At 41.3% G+C, this 25,565-nt stretch overlaps 1 protein-coding gene across 2 annotated transcripts in view; it reads right to left on the reverse strand.

Annotated features, from left to right (window-relative positions):
- Positions 1–25,565, reverse strand: part of adam10a (ADAM metallopeptidase domain 10a) — a 207,026-nt gene that overhangs the window by 23,268 nt on the left and 158,193 nt on the right. For both annotated transcript variants that reach the window (XM_041174819.1, XM_041174820.1), the window contains exons 5-8: positions 6,580–6,683; positions 4,407–4,562; positions 3,144–3,236; positions 1,839–2,022 (exon numbers count right to left, since the gene is read on the reverse strand). In XM_041174819.1, the coding sequence (XP_041030753.1) occupies positions 1,839–2,022; positions 3,144–3,236; positions 4,407–4,562; positions 6,580–6,683 (537 nt within the window). The remainder of the gene's footprint in view (positions 1–1,838; positions 2,023–3,143; positions 3,237–4,406; positions 4,563–6,579; positions 6,684–25,565) is intronic.

Raw genomic sequence — 25,565 nt, forward strand, 5'->3', positions numbered from 1 at the left:
ATTAGCCCATTTTCACAAGCCTATAAATATCAAATTTATAAATATCAAATTTCCTTTTCAAAAAATTCACTTCACTACAAGGTTTTCTACTTTCTAAAGTGGTGCTGTAAATGGCTCTCCTTTCAGTTTAAAAAAAACAGAAGTGCCTTTAAATCTCCCCTATGATGTCTCAATAACTTTGATTTTCTTGGTACATTTTCCAGTGCAGTATTTCACTTGTTTGGATGATTCTTCTGTCATTCATATCTATTCCATTAAAGGACACATGTTGCTGTCTACACTATTTCTTATTGAGATATTAATTTAAAAATAGTATAAGCTGCTAGTCCCTTTTTGCTATGTCATGGGATTTGAGCTGCCGCATTACCTACTGTTTTCTGGCAGGATATAGGAGCAAATGCACTATGGAATAAATTGAATGGTTTCACAGTGAGATGTAGAACATAGCCAAGTTTTAAAAAATTACCATCTTTTGAAGTTACTAGGTATTAAAAATTAACAAGACTTAGTTAAGTACAGTAGGTTTAAACATAAGGGCAAACATATTCTGTCAACTATTTATTCCTACATATCCACTATCATTTGACTTTGAAATTAGATATTTGGCTATTTTGCCACATATTTTTTCTGAATGTATGGGGTTCTGGTATACTACAGTGATTCAACATATTTCGAGGCAACAATGCTACAATGGTAGCTGTTTGTCGCAACTTTATTTAAATTTTTATTCATCTAAAATTTAGAGTAATCAACATAATTTTATTTATCATTGAGACTATGATATAGATTCGCAAATTCCCACATGATCAATGCTGGTGATGGAAGGAGAGAGTCGTCAGAGTTAATTTTACACCACTTCAATGGTGAGCGGAAGTTTACTTTAGACCAATTTAGGAGCATCTTCCTACCCTGTCAGGGAAAAGTGTAGCACATGCAAGAAACTTTACATATTAGCATTGTTTCCCGATTGCTAAAAGATGTGAAAGTAGAGAAAGAAACACCATAACTGTTTACAAATTAAACCTGGTCAAATACACCAAAAGCATGGAAACAGTTCAATATGAATAAAGCATACAGAAATTCAAATAGCATAAACTTACAGGTTTTTAAACCATAGCTATTAAAAGATTGTCTCCAGGTTTCCTGCTGTGGTTCAGGATGCCCGGTTACAGCCTTCAATTCAATCACAAAAGTGCATCAACATCCATTATTTCACATGGGGCAGACAATTTCCTTAGTTTGCAACATGTAATAAAGCTTCAAAGAATGGTTTTACAATTTCATTATACTGTACTGACCGTGACACTTTAAGGATCTCTTCCTGTCCACGATGTTTTCACGAGTTAGAGGCATAAGTCCAATACATCACTAAGTCTTTACAAATACTTGATCTTTTACATATCAGTTAAGCTCAATTTATTGTTCTCTTCTGGGTTAGAATTTTAGTTCATTTTATTTTTGAAATGGGGGAACTGTTTCCAAAGTTCCACATTTGATTTAAACGAACATGAAAATGTAAGGCATTTTACCTTTACTACATCAAAACCCAATATTAAAAACTTTATTTAAATTATGAAAAATTAAAATAGAAGTTACTTGAGTAAACTAGAGCAAAAGCCCAATATTAAAAAAATTAAAACTATGAAAAATTAATAGAAATGATATTTTCCTCTAACAAAGACTACCATCATTTATCACATCATTCTATAATTTTTAAGCTGTATACTTTGGTCATTTCGATTGTCAAAGGCAGGTGCTTGTTGGGAGTAACTACTGATTTTGCTATTTAATTCAAAGAACCCAAGTTATTGGAAATAGCAAGGTCTGCAAACATTTACCTGCTGGTGCACCAACCCAAGCCAGTCCCAGTACACCATCATCAAAATCACGGTCTGTGAACACATAGGCTAAGCAATAATCATCATGATTCTGTTCTGAATTGAGTTCGAGGAATTTCTCGACACCAATGTTTGCAAACCGAAATGGGTTGCTTCTATCTTTTTCGTCACTTGTGGTGTTGATCTGAAAGGCATTGTTATTTATCGTGTTAGATAATACATTGGAGGAGAAAGGATAAATTGTTTGAGGAGTATACTCTATTTAATGTGTGAAATTAATACATTAAACCATTTATTATTCTCCTGTAACATTGCTCACTGACCATAAAAAACTCTGCATTTTTCTGAAACTATTTCCACTTGATTGCCAAACTTAATCCATAACACGTGTGCATCTGCCTATCCATACTTCAACTCCTCTCTCTCTCTCCAAGGATTTCAAGCCATATCTCACTTGACTGTGTGTATCTATTTCATCAAGTCATTCTCTCTCACATTCCGTAAGTATCTCCCCCTTCCTCTGAAATGATGGCAGGCATGGGTGGGAAAAGGAGCAAAGGGAGCACTCCAGGGAAATTTAAGCTATCATTCATTTGTCAACCCACAATCATTTTTTAAAAATTCTGGGGTCAGCCAGTTACTGCTCAAACTCAGCGATTCTGAATAATTTAGCAAGCAGTTAGGAATGGTGTGCCACAGTCACAAAGTAGTAGGAAGAGGCAGGCCAGAGCTGAATGCTGGACGCCAGCAAACAGGTGCACATTTTCACTATTTGTAGGTGGCACAAAGGAACACAAAAGAAATTGAGCATGCTCAGATCAACTATTTCAGTCCTTTGCCAGGCTTAAAATGCCAGCTTCCCAATGATCACAGCTGCAAACCTCTAGGACTCTTTGGGGCACAGGCAGAGAGGTTGGAATATAGCTGGATCCAAGAATTTCAACTCTAGCTGTAAACAGGAGGTAAACAGGAGGCAAGTTCAAGGCCCTACAGACAGGACATCCATACAAGGGAAAGGTGAAAGGCTTGGAAGATGGGACATGCTTTGCGATTTTCTTTTTCAGAAATAATTTTATGTTTAGTTAACAATGTTACTTTTAAAGAACATACGTACAGTAGGATGGATAAGGAATCAACTGAATGGACTCAAAAAAAAATTTCAGGAAGGTGATTAGAATTCTAGTGATACAGAGGTCTGGTGCATGAATGTGTCTGTACTGATTGTCTACTTTTTAAAAGAGAAAAATTTATCCATCAGCATAGTGTGTGTCCTAAAGACATAATGCAAACTGAATTAGTACTTACTCGTACTCTCTTCACCATAAAACTGATATTTCTGATGCCGTGAAAATCCGTTGTCTGGTAAATTGTGTCAATTGCTTTGACGTGACTGGAAATCTGGAGATGAAATATACAAGGAATTATTTTATTTCTAATAATTGCTGCTGAAATGAGATAATTCTCTAGCACTTAAACACCTCAAGTAGCATTCAAAAATGGCAAGATGTTTTTGAAAACTCTAAAGAGTTAAATGGTCAAAACTTCAAAAGAGTTAGCTGTATTTAGAACAAGCATTTTTTAAATTCAATTTGCTATGCCTGGCCCTTCTCTCAATTATAGAAGACCAGAAAAATCTAAAAATTCTGCTGTGGCTATCAAAGTATAATTAATTAATCACAAGCATAATAGTATATTTTGAAAACTCAGAACATCTGACAAGTTGCAAACTTTATCCAAACTGAGGTCAGATTTAATAACCATTATTTAAATTTATCTTGCAGAATTTACAGAAAATGTTCTTTCAAAATGAATCTCTTTTCAAAAAAATTAAGTCCAATACATCTTGGACCTTGTTGTAGCAATCTAACTTACAATGGCAAATGATACATTTGCAACCGAATTAAATACAAATCATGAAAATCTTAATATAAAAGTGGCACAAAACACAGAATGTAGTGAAATTCTGGCATTACTTCCAATAGTACCCCCAAGGGGTACCATTTAGCCATATCATTTGGGTTTGCTCCAGGAAATTAGTCCCTAAATGGTATTTAAATAAATTAGGGATGAGCTCACTTAAGAAATTAACTCATGTTAAGTTCAAAAATTCATTATAGGTGCTTCAGAATGACTGCTAATTGGGCAGCATTTTTATTAATTATTTTCAACAGAACAAGAAGCTGCCATTGGTTGGCGAAACATTAGTTAGAAAGCATAATTCAGTGATGGAGAAGGAAGCATCACAGCTTTAATGTGTTCAACTGAACTGACTTGTTACTTGTGTTTGGTAATTCACAGCCAATTTTGAATCATTTCTAAAACTGTTCTCAAAAGCCAATTATTTGAACCCACACGTTTGAGTAAAGTTCCAAGGAAGCCTTTTTTTGACAGTGATAAATTGTGACTATATTCATAATATACCCATAAACATTTACAAAAAATCAGTCCAAAAGACTGTAAACCTAGGATTAAATATCAAAACATCTAAAACAAGCCACGTAAACTGAAGAATTTGATTTTATTACATATAGACACATTTTTAATTGGAATAATGATTTAACTCTATACCTGGGCCAAAACTGCTTCTCTTGAACCATAGTATTTAAAGAACAGGTGATCTGTTTGAATAAAGAGCTGACAAGTGTTTTTCTCCTCTGGAGCTGCACGACGCTTTCTCAAAATAACTGGTTCATAATTATGTTTGTGCTCAAGATCCACAGGTTTCTGCATCGAAAGGCAACAGTCAAACAGAAAATACAGTGTTAATGACAACATGCCTATTTCAATAATAAAAAATTCCACAACAATACTCAATTTACTAGTCCAAAAGGGCAACCATACAATGATCCATTTTGTGACTGTAAGCCCTGGTTGGCATCTGCCCCAAAGGAACAGCCAAGGCTGTAAATGTCTCACTGGATAGGGGAAATACTATTTAAATGTATTTGAAAACGTACAAAGAAATGGCTTTCAACCTGCATACATGATTTGAAATGTTAAGAGATGAAAAGAAATCTAAAAGGACAACTTACGATAATTTATTAAACCGTTAGACAGAACTACTTTCAGCAACTTCACCTGTAAACTGATAAGTCATAAACCCACACATAATACATTCATGAGTACCATCATTTAAAGCTTATTCCTGTAATACTCAGGGAAATGTGCCAGCCATTTTATCATTTTGTTTACTGGTGGTAATTTATCCTTTCTTCATTGCAAAGAGCCGTATATTAAAAGTTCCACATCTTTAAAAACCAGTGGTACTAAACTTAATTTGCACCATCTCCAACAGTATATGTAAAAGCACACAGAAAAAAAAACCATATACCTAATTTCTAAGTTTGGAGACTCCAATATTGCAATAATACAATTAGACATGTTTCAGAATGGTATGGTTTCATATGGCTTCCATGTCAAATCTGTATTAGAACTCTCAAGATATGATGACTTTCATGCCTTTAGGACCTAATTTGGGAGGAAAAAATGATCCTGACCTGTGGGTGATGGGGATGAATCAACTTTAGTAATTCAGCCAGGTTTTTGCCCCATTTCCACCACCCACCCCCACACACCTCCACTAATTTTCGACTTTAGAAACCCCTGCTGGCCTGTTTTGCATACTGCTTTGTTGCTAATGTTACTTCAATGTTCACTGTTCCTCCAAAGTTCTAACTACTCACCCTTCATTCATCCTGCAGTCCCACTGCATAAATCTTTGAGCCATCTCCCTCTCTCTTGTCCATTCCCATAGTCTCAAAGTTACATTATCCCTTACTTTCCCAGTTTCTTAAACCTTCTATGTTTTACAATTCAAGCCTAGCGTAGCCCAATCTTTTCAATGTATTTTAGTCTTATATCTTATTCTTTTCAATTTTGGTGACATTGTACATTTATGGTCCTAGCACATGCCTTCCATTTCTCAATGAAAACAGGTGATTAAAAAGACAAACTAGACAATCTAACTTCCAACAAGTGAAGCAAATTCATTACCAGGTGCCCACATGACCCAGCAAAAAAAATCGTAAGATGTAGATCTTCAACTGATTGTAAGCCACAAAAATCATTAGAATTCTGCAATTTTGAATTTACTAGCACATTATTACCATAAAAATGAACAGAAATAACCCATTTTTGCATTGATGATTTCACTTGCTTCTGAGTAATAAATACTTTCAGAATTTTGGTTAATAATAGTACATCAATATATGCAGGGAATTCCTGCTCAGAAGGCCTGCATTTAATTTTGCAGTTTTCACACCCCTTAGGCCGATGAAAGTACTTCACCATCAAGGAAATGCTTTTTAAGTGTACTCTCAGTTGTTACGTGGAGAAATATGGCAGCCAATTTGAATACCGGAAAGTCCCACAAACAGCAATAAGATAAATGGCCAGATAGTTTGTTTTGGTAGTGTTAGCTGAAGTATAGATGTTGGATAGGAGACCACATCATCCCTGCTCTTCTTTGAATACTACCATAAGATCGCATGAGAAATCAAGTCAGCAGACAGGGTAATAGGTTAACATATCATCTGAAAATTGACACCTCTAACAGTGCTCTCCCTCAGAACTGCACTTAAATATCAACCCAGGTTACATGCTCGGGACTCTGGAGTGGAAAAGTTTGGAAATTTCTAGTTTGAGGTGCGATTTACTTATTTCATTCAGTGCAGTACAGATTAAATATATGGTACATCATAATTGAAATTGGCATTTTAAACCAGAGATGTAGCCAGCTCACCTGTGGCGTGGGTTCTTCTACAGCTGTCATCTGGTACTTCTTCATTCTTTCAAACACTGAATGGTCAGCACAGCCTCCTTCTGGCCCATATTTGTGAGGGTATTCTAGGGGCAAAAAAAACAAAGCAGAGCGAATCGTTTAAACCTGCAGACATAGTCTACCATAGGCATATAGAGTATTGGTTGTATCAATAAGTCTACCTTTTTAAAATGTTGTTCTTGGCATGTGAGCTTTGTTGGCAAGGCCAGCATTTATTGCCCATTCTTAATTGCCCTTGAGAAGGTAGTGATAAGCTGCCATCCTGAACCTTGGCAGTCCATGTGGTGTCAGTACACCTACAGGACTGTTAAAGAATGAGTTCCAGGATTTTCACTCCGCAATAGTGAAGGAACAGCAATATAGTTCCAAGTCTGGAAAGTGTGTGGCTTGGAGGGGAATTTGCAGGTGGCGGTTTCCCCATGCGACTGCTGCCCTTGCCCTTCTAGGTGGTTGAGGTTTGGAAGGCTCTGTCACAGGAGGTTTGGCTGCAGGGCATCTTGTACATAGTACACACTGCTGCTACTGTGTGCCGGTGATGGAGGGAGTGAATGCGGTGTTGATCAGTGGACTGCTTTGTCCTAGATAGTGTGTGTTGTGCTCAACTGCTCAGTGTTCAATTGTTTATGTGTGGTGTTCCCATGTATCTGCTGCTCCCCTTGTTTTTCCAGGTGATAGAAGTTGCGGGTTTAGAAGGTGCTGTCGATAGAGCCTTGGTGAGTTCCTGTGGGGGATCTTGTAGATGGTACGCACCACTACCGTGCACTTGTAGTGGAGGGAGTGACTACTTAAGGTCGTGGATGGAATGTTGATCAAGCAGGCTACTTTGTCTCGGATGATGTCAAGCTTCGAGTGGTGTTGAAGCTAAACTCATTCAGGCAACTGGAGTGTACTGCGTCACACTCCTGAATTGTACCTTGGACAGGCTTTGGGGAATCAGGTGGTGAGTTACTCACACCAGAATTCCAAGCTTCTGACCTACTCTTGTAGCACAGTATTGATGTGGCTGGTCCAGTTCAGTTCCTGGTCAACAGCAACCCTCAGGATGTTGAGAGTGGGGATTCAGCAATGGTAATGTCATTGAAATGTAAGGGGAAATGCTTAAGATTCTTTCTTGTTGGAGATGGGCATTGCCTGACGCTTGCATAGCACACGTTACTTGCTACTGATCAGCCCAGGCCTGAATGTTGTCTGGGTCTTGCTACATATGGACATGGACCATTTCAGTGTCTGAGGAGATGCAAAAGATATTGAACATTGCGCAATCATTGTGAACAGCTCCATTTCAGGCCTTATGACGGGTGGACGGCCATTGATGCAGCTGAAGCTGAAGTGATGACCTCCAGCAACCACAATCATCTTCTATTGCGCTAGTTATGACTCCAACTAGTGCAGAGTATTCCCTCTGATTATCATCGTTTTCAGTTTTGAAAGGAGTCCTGGACGCCACTCTTCTGTCAAATGCTACTTTGATGTCAAGGGCAGTCACTCTCACCCAACCTCTGAAATTCAACTTTTTTGTCCAAGCATGTACCCAGGCTGTAAGAGACGTGAAGCCGAGTGGCCCTGATGGAATCCGAACTGAGAAACCAATGAGCAGATTGTCGCTGCATTTGCTGCTTGGCAGCACTGTCAACGACATCTTCAATCACTTTGCCAATGACTGAGAGTAGGCTGATGGGGCTGTGAATGGCTAGACTGGATATGTCTTGCTTGTTGTGGACAGGTTGTCCCCGGGCAATTTTCCACATTTTCGGATAGATGCCAATGTTGTACTGGAACAGCTTGGCTAAGGGCATGGCTAGTTCTAGAGCACAAGTCTTCAATCCTACAGCCAGAATGTTGTAAGGGCCCATAGCCTTTGCTGTGTCCAGTGCCTTCGGCTGTTTCATGATATAACCTGGAGTGAATCAAGTTGTCTGAAGACTGGCATTTAAGATGGTGGCAACCTCCGGAAGAGGCAAAGATGGATCATGCACTCGGCACTTATAGCAAGAGATGGTTGTTGATACCTCAGCCTCATCTTTGCACTACCTTGCTTGGTTTTGTCTGGCCTCATCCAGGATGGGGATGCCTGTGGAGCCTCTTATTCTGGTTAGTTGTTTAAATGCCCACCAACTATCACAACTGGATGTGGTAGGACTGTAGAGCTTTGGGCTGATCCATTGGTTGTGGGTTCAATTTCTTATGCCTGATGCTTTGCCGTTTAGCATGCATGTAGTCCTGTATTGGAGTTTCACCAGATTAGCACCTCATTTTTCGACAAGCCTGGTGCTGGTCCCGGTATGCTCTACTATATTCCTCATTGATCCAAGGTTGATCCCCAGCTTGACAGTTACAGATTATGCTTGAATACAATTCTGCTGCTGCTGCTGCTGATGGCCCAGATTGTCTCGTGGATACCCAGTTTTGAGCTGCTAAATCTGCTCTGATCCTATCCCATTTGCTAGCAGGGTGATTCCCTACCCAGAAAAAAATTCTGTGCCCTTGCTTCCCAGAGGGCAGCTTCCAAATGGTATTCAACATGGAGGAACACTTAATTCGTCAGCTGAGCAAGGGTGTTAGGCTGTAATCAGTGGGAGACTACTTTGTCCAAATGAGGTGCAGAATCAACGTTGAGAATTACCAGGGCCACTTCCTACCAACTGCATACCACTGCGCCACCATCTCTGGTGGGTCTGCCCTGCTAGTGTGACATGACACACCAAAGAATGGTGATGGAGTTGTCCAGGACATTGATGTCTTTGTTGTTTCCGGTGCCACGGTCATCGCAGGGTGGTCTGTCCGGTTTCATTTTTGGTTAACTTTCCCGTAGCACTTCAATGCAATTGAGTGGCTTGACAGGCCATTTCAGGGGGCAGAGTCAACCACATTGTTGTGGGTCTCTGCTGTCCTTACTCATTCTGGCCTAAATGTGAGCAATGTCCTTCCCTAAAGGACAATAGTGAAACAGCTGGGTTTTTAGAACAATCCAGTAGTTTCATGATTATTAATGAGACTAGTATTTTATTCTAGATTTTACTAATTGAATTTAAATTTCCTCAGCTGCTGTGGTAGGATTTGAACTCAACTGTCTCCTGTGCATTAGTCTGGGCCTCTGGCTTAGCCCAGTAATCTCACCACTCTGCTACTTCCACCATATTAGCAGCCTGATCGGGTTTTTTTGTTGTAATTATAAGTTACAATTTAATGAATCATTGCAAAAACACATTTTTTGTGCTATTGACTTGTCATGGAACAAACTGCAGTTAATTTAATAAGCCACTAAATTAAAACTTAATTGATGGCTCCATTCAAAGTTCTTAATGATTCACTCAAAGCAAAGGCAATCATTCCATGCTTATGTTATAAAACATGTTTCTTCAATTCAAGATTTTGGCATTCCATTAAGAAAGTTATTGAAGTAGAAACAGTACAATGCAGAAATTAATTTGAGATTCATTTGCCCTCTAATTGAGATGAAATTATTTCTATTTGGGGAGGGGGGGGGGGGGGGGGGGGGGGGAGAGAGATATGGTGGAAAGAATCATTAATTTATTTTGTCAAGGGGCATGAACAATTTACCACCCTCTTTCTTGCAACACATCATACGGTGCACATATACAGACATTTCTTCAATTTACCAAGGTGGTGTCATTTAGGAAGCAGATAGGGGGAGGAGGCGTATAAACCATCAGAAGGGATACATTCGAGTAGTGTGGGAAGGGCTCCTGTACCTGGGGATTTCCCTGCATAAGGCTTAAACCAACTAAGTTTGTCCTGCAGAGGAAGTCTAAAAGATGCACTGGCTTGAAGTTAGGATTTGAATGCGTTAGTGTTGTAAAAACTGTCTAGCATAATGATTTGTATTAGATTTACTTTGCTCCTTTTTACTGTAGGTGATGAGACAGTACTCTGCACACAATCATTGAATTTTTCCATTTTGCAGGGAAAAGCAACAAGTGGTGGATATTCCACATTATTTTGGAGAAGAACAGCATGTCAACTTTGACATGCTGGAATCAATTGACTGGATACATAGAAGAATTTCCATCTAGTAGATGCACGTTCAGTATTTGAAACTTGTCAGCATTTGAGCTTAACCCTTGAATTCTAGTTTTAAATCCTTAGTCTAAAATATGCAAGTTTACCGCAATTCCCTGCCAACTGTTTTACTCACAAAACAAAACATTGGAAATAGGTCAGCGATAAAGTTCCCCAAATCAAATGCCTTAGTAGTCCTCCTTTTAACAAATATGATTGCTTAAATACTATTAAAAAAGCAAATGAGGTAAAGTAGCTGTACAATTCAAAGATAGTGCAGAATGGTGGGGAAAAGCATGCATAGTCATGATACCCCGTGCACTCTCACAGGTCAGTTTGCTACAGGGAAAGACTGAAGTCTTTAAGTCTAGAGCTAAATTTATCAGCGTAAACACTAAGAGCCAGCTCACGAACTCTAGTTCCCGAGTGTCTGCATTACAAAAATCTGAACTAACACAAAGCCAATATAAGCATTGCTAGTAGCAGTGTCAAATTTCCACCTCACATGTCAACAAAATAGCACAAAAGCAAAACACTGAGGGTGCTGGAAATCTGAAATAAAAACAAAATGGTGGAAGTACTCAGCACGTCAGGAAGCATCTGCGGAGACAGAAAGAGATAATGTTTCAGATTGATGATCTTTCATCAGAACAGGGAAATGTTAACTGTTTCTTTCTCAACAAAATAACCTGCCACCATTGTCTTTTGCCCCTAGAACTGACAATATTTAGAGATCTTAGTTCTGTCCTAAACCTTCTAATTTAAACACAAGTTATAATCATAGCATCTTAAAACTACCCTACCACCTCTACATCAGCAACTGAGACAAGGTTTAGCAAGAAGAAAACAAGTGTAGGATTTATATCCCCACACAAAACATTCATTGTAAATCTCTTTAATATTTGCTGCCACACAAAGGCAATGAATGCACTTAGAATTACAACTTTTATTGCTATTATTTAAGGATTGCCATTTATCATAATCATTTTAAGCCGAAGATATTGCTCAACACTACAATGTTCAACAAAATCTGTTGCATTCTCTTAAGTCAAGCTTAATTGTACTTATCCTAATTTTCTTCACATCATGGACCCAAATGTTCTTTCAGCAGTGTTAAAGGGAAGGTTTATCATCACCTTGTTGTTACAGTTCTCTCACACTCCCCTTTCACACACATACACATAAAACAAGTGCTCTGTACATTGCTCTGTCTGGCTGTTCATGCTGATTTACAGCCTTCTGAGTAGCTCTATCAACAAAGCTAACATCTCTGAACAATCCTTTATTATAGGGCGCCAACTGGCTTAAGAGGCTAACTCCTGATTACGTTTGTTACAAATATTTCAAATTGACCCTGTATACATATCCCATTAGTGCGTATAACTCTATATCAATTTTACTTTCCGTATTTAAAATTATCCAGATCGGACATGGGTTTTTCAATTTGACCATTCTCTTTAAACTCCCACATTGAAAGTGCAAAATCATTAAAAGTAACTGGACACCGGCACCACAAGGATAGCTTAACTCATCTCAAATGTACTCAAAAATATTTGCCACGCCATTAATTTAATACATAATCTATAACATCCTCCCTCATTTAGGATTCAACAACTATTTCTTCTCGAGCACCTAGATTGGGAGGTAGGGTAAAGCAGTGATTGGGGTATGGGTAAGAAGTCATCAGGATCAAGGTAAGAAAATAATGGTCCTTTTTTCACCCTGGATACAAAAGTACAGAATGACTCCAAAACAAAAAGTTGGTAAGTGGGCTTATGAAGTCAGCAGATAGACAAAGTAACGGAACATATCACTGTAGAACTTGTTTATTAGTATAGCGACACACAGGCAAGTATACACTATTAAGTCACTACACACAAGAAAAAAAAGCAATTCTAATGAGATAGAAGTCTGAAGATCTCTCAGACCCCAGTTTGAGAATTTATGCATTGGAGCAACATCACACTGCCAGTTAAAACAACTTTGTTTTATATAGTGCCTTTAATGCAGAGTCACAAGGTATATCCCTATTTCTCCACGATTCAAAGCACATGAAAAAGAAGTCCTTTAACATTGCTATAACTTCAAGAGCCAAAACACCTCCATAGAATATGCAATATAGATTGTGGATCCACTGAACATGTTTACGTTGAATGAGCAGGTCAAATGTCAATAGATTTGCAGCTGCATAACGTGCATTATTCAATGAGTTTCCTTAAAAATTAAGTATATCCAATGAATCCCCAAATGTATATGTGTTAAACTAAGCTAGCTCAATCATGATCTGACATAAGGATTTCTAAATCTAAAGAATGCTCTTTACTTGAACATGCATTGATCCCAACTGCTCTCTGGAGTCTTCATTTGTGTGAAAAAAATGTATTTTTCCTAGCATTGTAATGATCATTTCCTTTTAGTTGTTGTTTAGCTCTTACTAAAATTAGACTGTTTCACACCTGCAAATGAATGTATGGATGCACAACATATTTTACCTGCATCAAAATGACGTGTGCAACTTCAAGAACATCACTTTGCAAATATTGTTGCAGTTACCTCACTGCACTATTAATACCTATCAAGGCAAACATCAGCAACAGAGCAATAGATGGGAACTTTTTGTTCAGCAAAGATCTCTGCAATCATAGCATACAATACTCCTACAGGAATCTGCAACCCTCAGAAATAAATTACTCAACATTTACCCTCAGAGCATTTTGCCAAGGCATATTTTGGAAATTTTAAATTTAAAACTTATTTTAAAAATGTCACCCTTTGGACATTTTATCTAATTAACAGTAGCAAGACCGGAGGTTGGTTGGTTAATTAAAAGATGAAGCTCTTGGGGAATTCAGGGCAGCTGCCCTGAATTCCATAAGAAAATGCAGGTCATCATTTCAATTTGATAACAGTTTAATCTACTATCATGTTTCTTTTATGTGCTAGTGATCCTTTAGCTCATTTTCATTCATACCTGTTAAATTTTAACTTCACTGCGACATTCACATTGATTGGAATGTAAGTGCAGCACTAAAAGGTAATGTTACATAAGAGCTTCCATATCCTGGGTCATGAGAAGGCAATTTAAATGAGCCAGTCTTATGTATTTACATACAAGAATGGAGTGGTTTAATCCTAAGCATTTGCACATGCTTCAACACTTTGGTTACTGTACATTAACTTCAATTCAGCAACGACTAGCCCTTGCATGTGAAGTTAGGAGATTGGGTGTACTGTACTGTTTGATTTCCAACTCAACTGATTACAGCAGTCTACACAGTATAAGAAGCTACAGGTGTTGAGCCAAATCATTTAAAATCCACAGATATTAGGTTACAGTAATGCAGGACATTGCAGTAGCTAAGTCTGTTCTGTGCATCTGTACATACAAACGAAGCAGGAGTAAGCCATTCAGCCCCTTGAGCCTGCTCTGCCATTTAACATCATAGCTGATGTGAGAATAACTTGACATCTGCATTCCACCTACCTCCGATAACCTACCACCACCACCCCCCCTTGCTTACGAAGAATACATCCACCTCTGCCTTAAAAATATTCAAAGACTCTGCTTCCACCACCTTTTCAGGAAGAGAGTTCCAAAGGCTCACGACCCTCAGAGAAAAAAATTCACCTCATCTGTTTTAAATGGGCGATCACTTATTCTTAAACAATGACCCCTAGTTCTGAGTTTTTCCACAAGAGGAAACATCCTCTCCACATCCACCCTGTCAAGATCCCTCCCATTCCAGGTATTAGTGTGGTAAACTTTCTCCAGACTGCTTCCAACACACTTACATCCTTCATTAAATAAAGTGACCAATACTGTACACAGTACTCCAAATGTGGTCTTACTAGCGCCCTGTACAACTGAAGCATAAACTCCCTACTTTTGTATTCAATTTCCCTAGCAATAAATGATAACATTCTATTAGCTTTCCTAATTACTTGCTGTGCTTGCAAACTAGCCTTTTAAGATTAATGCACCAGGGCAGCCAGATTTATCTGCACCTCACAGCTCTGCAATCACACACCATTTAGATAATATGCTTCTCTTTTATTCTTCCTGCCAAAATGGACAATTTCACATTTTCCTCCATTTGCCAGATCTTTGGCCACTCACTGAACCTATCGATATCTTTTTGTAGCCTCCTTGTGTCTCTTCACAACTTACTTTCCTACCTATCTTTGTGACATCAGCAAATTTAGCAACCAACCCTTCAATTCCTTCATCCAAGTCATTTATATAAATTGTAAACAGTTGAGGTCCCTGCACTGATCGCTGTGGCACATCAGTCATTATATTCTGCCAACCTGAAAAAGAACCATTTATGTCTACTCTCTGCTTCCTATTAGCCAGCCAATCTTTTATCCACGCCAATATGTTACCCTCTATGCCATGAGCTTTTATTTTCTGCAATAACCTTTGATGTGGCATTTTATCAAATGCCTTCTGGAAATCTGAGTACAGTGCATCTACCAGTTTCCCTTTGTCCACACAGCACATGTTACTTCCTCAAAGAACTCCACTAAGTTGGGTAAACACATTTTCCCTTTTACAAAACCATGTTGACTCTGCCTGATGACCTGGAGCTTATCCATGTGCCCTCCTATAACTTCTTTAATAATAGCTTCTAACATTTTCCCTAAGACAGATGTTAAGCTAACTGGCCTGTAGTTTCCCACTTTCTGTCTCCCTCCCTTTTTGAATAATGGAGTTACATTTGCTGTCTTCCAAACTAATGGGACCTTCTCCGAATCTAGGGAAAATAAAAACCAATGCATCCCAACTATCTCACTAGATGCTACTTTTAAGACTATAGGGTGAAGTTCATCAGGACCCAGGCTCTTGTCCGCCCGCAGCTCCAACAATTTGACAATTGATGTCATGACGCAATGACCCCTCATGACATTAGACCAGAGACAGACAAGTAGCCAGTAAATTCAGCTGCACAAACCAATGGTAGTTGGGAAGACCCAGTACAACTGGATCTCCACTGTTGCTGAACTAAAACAAAATTCGTAAATTTGTCATTGGTGGTGTCAGCTGCATGGGACCTGCTAGCCATAGTGTAGTGGAACTGACAGAATACATATCCTTTAATACAGTAATTGTCTAATACAGTTGAATATATGTCATTTAAAAGGAAATACTTCACTGCTGTCTTGTAAAGGCATATGACCATACACTTATCCCAATGGGCAGTTCTCAAACTATTCCTAATCCAACATACACAGCAATCCTCAATTTATCACTCAGTTTGGCATGAGCTCTGCTGTTAGCATTCTATCAAGAATAGTATTGTTTACTTGGGGCCAATATAACAACAACCCTTAGTGAATCACTGCTCATACAGTCAAAAATAACAAAAGTAAAGCCACGCAATCTGCAAAATCATGACCTAAACAGGCAGATACAGAAGCTTGCAGTTTTAATTGCATGTGAATGAGAATAACACTACTTATGTAACACTACCAGATTAGGTCAGAGGTTTCCTCTCAATTATTGAAAATGACCCACCATTTTAAAGAGGATACAGAAAGATCTGGGATTCACATACACAAATCTTTTTTAAAAAATGGTGACAATGAAGCCATTGTTTTTGATCCCTCCTCTAAACACTGTTCCCTCGCCACCAACTCTCTCTTGACCCCTGGCAACCATCTGAGACTAAACCAGGCAGCTCGCCACCTTGGTGTCACATCTGATCCAGAAGAGCTTCCAACCATGTTCACACCACCACTAAAACTGCCTATTTCCATCTCTGTTGTATTGTCTAACTTCACCCCATCTCAGCTCATCTGCAGCTGAAACCCTCATTCAGCATTTGTTACCTGTGGACTTCACTGTTCAATGCATCCTGGCTGGTCTTCCACATTCTACCCGCTTTAATCGCAAGGTCTTCCAATACTTTACTGCCCATGCCCTAACTTGCACTAAGACCTATTCACCTATTACCCTTGTGCTCCTTGACCTACATTGGCTCCCATTTGAGCAATGCCTAGATTTTAAAATTCTCATTTTTCCCCCCCAAATCCCTCTATGATCTCACCCCTCCCCATCTCTAATCATCTTCAGCTGCACAAAAACATCGGAGACATTTGAGCTCACCCAATTCTGATCTCTTGAGCATCTCTGATTTTAATCTCTCCATCATTGGTGGCTGTGCCTTCAGTCACCTAGGCCTGAAACTGTGGAATTCCCTCCATACACCTCTCTGCCTCTCCAGCAATTTTTCCTCCTTTAAAACATTGTTTAAAACCAACCACTTTGATCAAGCTTTTGGCCATCTACCTGATTATCTCCTGATGTGGTTCAGCTGCCTGGGTGGCAAATTCAGCCCAGGCTTTCATAAAGGAAATCAGGTAAACACCTGAAAACAAAACAAAAATGCAGGGCAATGGGGGAAAAGGATGAGGATGTGGACTAGCTGAGTTACACTTGCAGAGGGCCAGCATTGAACAAGATGGGCCAATTGGTACAACGCAGGAGGGAGTCGTTCCATGATCAAATGAGTTTGGATATGGGCAATAGTTTGGATGAGGTCATGTTTATCATGGGAGGCCATCTAAGACAGCAATGGAATAGTCAAGTCTCAAGGTAACAAAGCTTTGGTTGAGAGTTTCAACAGCAGATGAGCTGAGGCAGGGTGGAGACATTATGAAAGTGGAAGCAGTGGTGATGGAGTGGATTTTGGTTAGAAGTTCATCTCGGGGGCAAATATAACACCAAGCTTGGATAGTGGCCAGGAAGGGCTACGGAGAAAAAACAGGACTAATTGGATAGTTCTTTCCAAGAGTCAGCACAATAACGATAGACTGAACAACCATCCTCTGTGCTATATGATTTCTTTGCTTTAATTTGTAAAGAGAATTACAGGTCTATGAAAACGAGGCGCCAATGAGTAAAGGAACTTGCTCAAGTAATCCAAGTCGAGGCATTTTTATGACAATTGACAATAACTCCTCAAATTCAGAGTTGAAGCAAAATATCAGGAAGCAGCAACCCTCAAGGATAGTCAAATAGTCCACAATAGTCAAGCCTTGATAAAGTAATTGCCACATGGCATTTCGCCACAATTCACTTGTAGCCAATTTTCAAAGCACTACATTCTTTCATTAAGGATCAATTATAGAACTGTTATTGACTGGTATTTCAGAATATAAAAAGAGCACATTTGGAAATAACAGAAAGGGCTTCATAAACATTTCCTTGACAAAATAATAAGGCAGGCAATTGTGAATACTCCCTTCCTGTTTCTGAAAAGTGAGCGATAAGAGCACACCCAGAATTTTCACAATCACGAGAATACATTTTAAAACAGTACTTCATTTTGAGCATTTTATTTCCTTAATCTATTTGTTGAGATGTGAGTACTCTCCACCAGTTTTATTTTATAATTTGGTCTTCAACAAAAAATCTCTCTTTTTTCAGCAATTCACAAGAAAAAGATATGAAAAATGATAAGGTGAGACATTAGGTGTTTTTTTTTACTGCAGAGATTTTAGAAGCATGACATGCTGTCACAAAGTGTATGTGCCAGGAACCACTGCATCTTTTAAGAAAACATAGACATTTATTGAAATAGTAAACAACAGAGGGTTACAAAGAGAAAGCAGGACAGGGATTAAATTTTAATTGCATTAGAAAAGATCTGGCATTGACACAATGAGCTAAATGGCCGACTTCTGTGCCATGAAATTCTACGGTTCTACAATCTTGGGGTCAGCTGTTTTAAAGTGGGATTCTGCTCACATGGATGCTGAAAGAAACTCTATTACACAAGAGAATTGATTCATGTATCAGAAGTACCTTTATGTTATCCCAATTGCAATTTATAAAGTTGAAAAAAAAAACAAATTTATTGCCTAATTTATAATTTACTTCTACTCGTCTTATCTCAATTATTTTAATCTTACTTTTTAAATCACATACAACTTCTAAAAAGAATCATTTCAGAAATATTTAACTTTGATGTCTTCTTCAGTATCACCACTCTAATCATGTGTTTTGCACATGTATTGTGCTAGCTGAAACTCCTCTAAAAAGGCTGGCTTTTCAGCAAATTAAGGCATAATAGTCTAAAGATAAGCATGGTTGTATGAAAGGTCAATTTTTGGTGCAAAATGTAAGTCAATTTAGAAGTGCCTTCTCACCTGCAGCAAGTTAACTCATCATTGGTGGAGGAAAGGTTAAAAAAGTCAGTATTGAAAGCTTATAACTATGCATTTAGAGATGCTAGCAATCCCTTGTGAATGACTTTTATCAAGGCATTGGTGAACTAACAAGGTAGGTAACAGCTGAGTGTTGATATGAAACAGAACAAGATATAGAGTATTAAAGCAACTTATGTACTGTATCAGCAGGTTTCCCTGTGGAGATGCTTATTGATGGGAGGGATGGCAACAAAGAATGGACACCTGAAGTAGCAAGTCTCCGTGGGGAGAAACCAAAATGGAACTGACAGCAATCTTTGATTTATTGCCCAATGTATCAGTGTTATCTTAAGAGGGCTGGGCTGGGAAGAGGAGGGGTTGAGGTGAAGAAATAATTGCTCTCCTGTACTGGAGTGAAATCTGTTTATCTGAAATAGTTATGAAACCAAGTTTGACCTCTTGACTAAGATCAAGTGTAGTCGTGAAGCGATGGCTATAACCAGTCGATCCCCACACCATGGGGTACATAATACCGTTCAGGTGACGGTGAAGGACAGCGAAGGAGGGGCACCCATGGAGTGGGCCTTCTTCAGCAAGCAGATCCTGTTGAAGGCGTGTGGATTTGAAGCAGAGGAGATCTACTGCCTGCAAGACTTCCCCAGCGCTGGATTTTTCGACATGACTTTCAAGCGTGTGGCAGCTTGGGTCAAGTTCCTGAAGGTGTTCGAGGAGAAGAGAGACCAGCTGGAGATGAAGATCCTGATGGTGGAGCTGCTCTTTGCTCTGCTGTTGCAATGGGACCATGTGGTGAAGGTACATCTCTACAACCCCCACGTCCCTGTCGCCGATGTGCTCAGCTTCCTCGCCAGGTACATCGACAAGATTGGGAAATGCACAGAGGTTAGAGACACCTTGGGAATTTGGACACGCAAACACGAGATCAAAATCACGCTCAAGACTGATGGTAAGGGAGCCATCTTCCACCCTCCTTCCAGCTTCGCTATCGGGGGAAGCTGTGGCTACCTTGTCTATGCTGGGCAGCCAAAACTTTGTCGCTCATGCGGCAAGTCTGGTCATGTGGTGGCCAACTGCAGAGCCGCCCTCTGCAAGAACTGCAAACAAGAAGGGCACCAAACAAAGGACTGCAAACAGACTAAGTGCTGCAACCTGTATGCTGAGGCAGGCCACCTCTTCAGGGCCTGCCCCAAACGCTGCCTCACTTATGCACAGGCAGCCAAAGCCAACGAGGGGGAAGCAGATGAAATGCTTCGTGTCACTACTAAGGATACTTGCAACCCTCCAACCACCAAGGCCCCCAGTGAGAACAACGGGACAAAGGATGGTCGAGAGAGACAGACAAGGTGGAGGAAAAGATTGAGGCAGCAGACAGCTCTCCTCAGGAGAGCGAATCAGTGGAGGAGGAAGCAGCGGAAAATCAGCAGGGGGAGTGGCAGTTGGTGTGGCAGCTGGTGAAGAGAGCCAAAAGGAAGAACGGGTTAAGAAGGGACCAAGTCACTTCCCAGACAACTGGCAAGAGGTGTCTCCCATCCGACACGGGTGACAAGGGCAGCTGCTCTTCGGACGAAGAAGTGCAAGGGCGGCACCTACAGAAGAAGTGGCAAAGCTCTAGGGAGTTGGAGGACGAGCTCCAGAACATTGAAGACAATGAGGAGACCAGCGCACCCCAACTTTGCCCAAAACCCGAAAGGCCAGCACACCCCAACCCCAGGAATCTCGGTGCAGTGAAGCGCTTAGCGCACCCCAGCTCCGTGAAGCCGGGAGAAGCAATGCCCCAGAGGGGGAGATTATCGGAGAGACTTCTCCAACAGAGAACAATTCAAATCTCATTCCTTGCACAAACCCCCAGATGCCACCTGAGCGGAACATCTCCAATGGGGTGGTTCTGGACAGTTTCCTCAGCCCATCCAAAGTGAGGCAATTTGTGAACTTATGGGTATACAGAAGCACACCAAAGGTCTGGAACTCTCAAAGACAACAGGTTTGGTAAGAGACTAAATGCTTTAAAATGGGTGCTAAGATTGTATCCATAAATGTGCGTAGCATTAAATCTACTATGCGATGTGTTGCGATCTTGGGCTACCTTGCCAAGTTCAAAGCTAGCCTGTTGTTTGTACAGGAGTGTGCGATACCGCACCTCAGCTCCTACAGGCAATGGTCACGATGGTGGTCCCATGGGCCATCGATTTGGGAGGCAACGACTCTTGTTCCTCCAGCCTGGGTATTCTGCTGCGGGGAGGCAACTTCACCGTCTCCGAGGTTAAGGAGGTGATGGACAGGCGCCTCCTCATAGCTGACGTAATGTACAAGAATGTTCCACTCCAGTTAATTAATGTGTACACCCCGGCACAAAAGGGCGAGTGGCTGGCGGTCTTTCAGCAGCTCCCACTGCTGCTGGCGACCTCCAGACCGGTCATTCTGGGTGGTGACTTCAACTGCAACACCAATGCGGCTGGACGATCCGGCAGGGCTGACAGCAGATTGGACACTATGTCCAGATCCCTGATGGAAACAGTTAAGGATGCCAAGCTGCACGATGTCTTCAACAATTCTGCAGATGGAGCGCAGCGTAGATACACCTGATCGCGGCCAGAAGGTTCCATCCGTCCCAGGATAGACTTCCTGTTTGTGTCCCGTGTGTTCGCTGTCAGATCCACCGACATCAAGCCGTTGTTCTTCTCTGACCAATGCCTCCTACTGGCAAGTGGAAGGCAAGAGGGTGGGCAGGGGGGGCATGGAAGCTAAATGTGCAACTGCTGACCCCAGAGAACACTGAGGAGCTCAAGAGGGATTACAAAGGTTGGAGAACCATGAAACCCCTCTTTGAGTCCCTGACACACTGGTGGGAAGCGACCAAGGGAAACATCAAGAGGTTTTTCATCCTCAAAGGCGCCCAGAAAGCTAGAAAGGAACAGAGGGAAATGTCCCGACTCCAGAGAAACATGCAGAACTTGCTGCGGCTGCAGTTGATGGGGGTCGATGTCAAGGAGGAACTCCAAGAGGTGAAAAGCCAGCAAGCCTCGCTCTTTGCCTTGGAGGCCTCCAAGATCATCTTCCGTTCTAGAGTCTGCTCCGTGGAGCAGGATGAGATGTACTCACGTTTCTTCTTCCAAAAGGTACATAGAGAGAGCTCTGTGATCAGCAGCCTGAAGGAAGAAGACGGCTCAATAAAGTCATCGCAGACCGACATCTTGAGGATCAGCAAATCCTTTTATGCTAGATTGTATGATGTGAAGCCCTCAGACAGCATAGCCTCCCAGTCCTTCCTGTCCTCTATTACGGAGGTCTTAGATGACAGTACACGGGAGAGCCTGGACAAACCGCTAACTCCTGACGAACTGACTAAGGCCCTTGAGTCCTTCGAGAAGAGTAAAACTCCTGGAAGCGACAGCTTGCTGGCAGAGTTCTATTTGGCTCTGTGGGACTGGATCGGCCCAGACCTGCTATTAGTGTACGAGAGTATGTTTCTGGCCAGCAGAATGTCAGAATCCATGAGGAAAGGCATCATCACCCTCATCTACAAGTACAAGGGGGAAAGGGAGGAAACTAGCGACCCATTTCACTGTTGAATATGGACTAAAAGATTCTGTCCAAGGTCATTGCCTATCGGGTCAAGTCTGCTTTGGAATTGGTGATCCACCCTGACCAGACCTGCACTGTGCCGGGCAGGAAGATCTCTGACAGCCTCACGCTGCTCAGGGACACGATTGCCTATGTGCAGGACAGGGGTGTGGACACCTGCCTCATCAGCCTGGATCAGGAGAAGGCCTTTGACAGAATATCGCACACCTACATGGTGGATGTGCTCTCCAAAATGGGATTTAGGGAGGGAATTCGCAATTGGATCCAACTGCTCTACACTAACATCAGTAGCGCAGTCTCAACCAATGGGTGGGAATCAGATAGCTTTCCTGTTAAATCTGGAGTCAGGCAGGGCTGCCCTCTCTCCCCTGTCCTGTTTGTGTGTTGCATAGAACCCTTTGCTGAGTCCATCAGGAAGAATCTGGGCATAAGAGGAGTGACAATCCCAGGCAGTGGAGGCATTCAGGTCAAAGCCTCCCTCTACATGGACGATGTCGGTGCGCAGATTGATCCACATCTACAACCAGTTCGAACTGACCTCGGGAGCCAAGGTAAATCGTGGGAAGAGTGAGGCCATGTTCTTTGGGAACTGGGCTGACCGATCCTTTGTCCCCTTCACTGTCAGGGCTGACGGCCTGAAGGTGCTGGGGATATGGTTCGGAGGGACCGGGGCATGCGTTAGAAACTGGAAGGAGCAAGTGTCTATAGTGAAAAGAAAACTGGGCATGTGGGAGTGACACTCCTTCTCCATTGCGGGTAAGAACCTGGTCATCAGGTGTGAGGCACTCTCGCTGTTGCTGTACGTGGTGCAGGTCTGGCCCATTCCAAACTCCTGTGCGATGGCGATCACCCGAGCCATCTTCCGTTTTATCTGGAGGTCGAAAATGGATCATGTCCGCAGGGACGCGATGTACAAGCCTCTAGATAAAGGGGGAGAAAACATGCCCAACATCGCCCTCATACTGATGGCCACCTTTGTGTGCGGCTGCATCAAGCTGTGTGTAGACTCTTGGTTTGCAAACACCAAGTGTTACTACGTGCTGAGGTTCTATCTGTCCCCGGTGTTGTGAAGGATGGGTCCGGCCACGCTGCCGCGGAATGCTCCAAGTAGTTGGACCATGCCGGACCACCTGTCTCTCGTGGAAAAATTTATGCAGAGAAATACCTTTGACCACAAGTCCATCAGGCAGTGGTCGGCACATAACGTCTTAGAGGCCCTGCGGGAAAAGGAGAGGGTGGATCCTGTGGGATGGATCCCCGAGCAGACTGTCAAAGTCATTTGGCAGAATGCCTCATCGAGAACTTTCCAACGAGCACCAAGATGTAGCTTGGCTGGTGCTGGGAAAGGCCCTCCCCGTCAGATCCTTCCAACATGCCAGGAGCCTCAGCCCCTCTGCACATTGCCCTCGAGGTGGCTGTGGTGGGGACGAGACTGTTGTTCACCTCCTTGTGGACTGTGCCTTTGCAAAGAAGGTCTAGAAGAGATGCAGTAGTTTCTGTCGAGGTTCATCCCGAGCAGTTCTGTGACACAGGACTCTGTGTTCTACAGGCTGTTCCCAGGGACACACACCGAGACAAACATCAGCTGCAGCTGGAGGATCATCAACTCGGTGAAAGACGCTCTTTGGTCTGCCCGAAACGTGTTGGTCTTCAAGCGCAAAGATTTTTCCCATCTGAGTGTTGCAGACTGGCACATTCCAAGGTCCAGGACTACGTGCTGAGGGACGCACTAAAGCTTGGGGCAGCTGCCGCAAAGGCGCAATGGGGAAAGGTCGCTGTCTAAGGCCTAAGGCCTTTCTGCCACAGTGCACCAAGGGGCTGGGAACTGTTGAGAGCCCCTCGGGCTGCACAGCTCAAAATGAACGTGTGCAGTGAATACTAATTGTATTATAATTGTATTGAAGCACCTCAGAGTGCAACATGATGTATGTTGATAACTCCAATACCATTGTCTGATTGTCTGCATTGACCATATTGAAATTATTGTAATAGTCGTTGATTATATTGATGTACCTTGTGATCCATGCGTAAAAGTTGAATTTGATTGTACTTTTGTGATGGTGGTTTTGAAATGTTTTGGAATGTTCTTCCAGATATTTTATGAATAAAGTATATTTTTCAAATAAAAAAGTTATGAAGCCAAGTTCAAAGTTATGATAAACTCTCTTTCAGGGATGGTTTGAGATTTGGATATGAAAAATCAAAATCTACAAAATATTTTTAGCCCCACTACATCAGTGTAAGCAGGGATCAATAAGAAGTTGCAAATCAGTTCCTTGGGTCAGGGTGTCAACAGATTTTTTTTTAAAGAATGCACTAACTTTTAAAAGACACATATATGATTTAGTAAGTATATGCCAAGTTCTGTAACTATTCTGTTTCCCAACTATGCTCAGATAAGAACAGATATAGTTATTAGGAAGTAAAATGATCAATTTTGACTTATTACAATAAAATACACCTTATGTTTCTAAAATAAGTGAACCTCAAATAAAATTTACATAATACAAAAAATACAGCCGTTGTGTCAAAAATATCTTCCACTGCTAGATGGAGTAACAATTTAGAGAGCCACTATTGCTCATTATCCATTTGCAACAGTTCCGAAATCAATCCCATTACAACTAGTATATGAGATATTGAGTGCTGAGAACCACCTGACTGCAGAGTTGCTTGCTTGAATGGATTCTGACAGTTCTCTTCCAATGCAACACACAAATCCACAGACGGCACCTCATTAATTGTGCAGTTGTAAGACCCAGGAGTATAATTTAAGACTAAACACATCCAAATCACAAGCTGTAACACTGCCCGAGGAACAGGTCTTTCTTCAAAGCAGCTCAGGTTGCACAGGTTTTATATTCATAAGCAAATCTAGCTGGAGATATATTGGGGAGGGCATCATTTCCAGTCTTCTAAAAGTATTTTTGTGATTGGAAGCCTATGACGAGTGCTGTACTGCAGGGATCAATGCTGGGACCCTTGCTGTTTGTTGTGTACATTAGTGACTTAGACATGAATATAGGAGGTATGATCAGTAAGTTCGCAGATGACATGAAAATTGGTGGTGTTGTAAGTAGTGAGGAGGAAAGCCTTAGGTTACAGGACAATATAGATGGGCTGGTAAGATGGGCAGTGAAGTGGCAAATGGAATTTAATCCTGAGAAGTGTGAGGT

Source organism: Carcharodon carcharias, chromosome 26 (assembly GCF_017639515.1).
Source record: "Carcharodon carcharias isolate sCarCar2 chromosome 26, sCarCar2.pri, whole genome shotgun sequence".
Taxonomy (NCBI): domain Eukaryota; kingdom Metazoa; phylum Chordata; class Chondrichthyes; order Lamniformes; family Lamnidae; genus Carcharodon; species Carcharodon carcharias.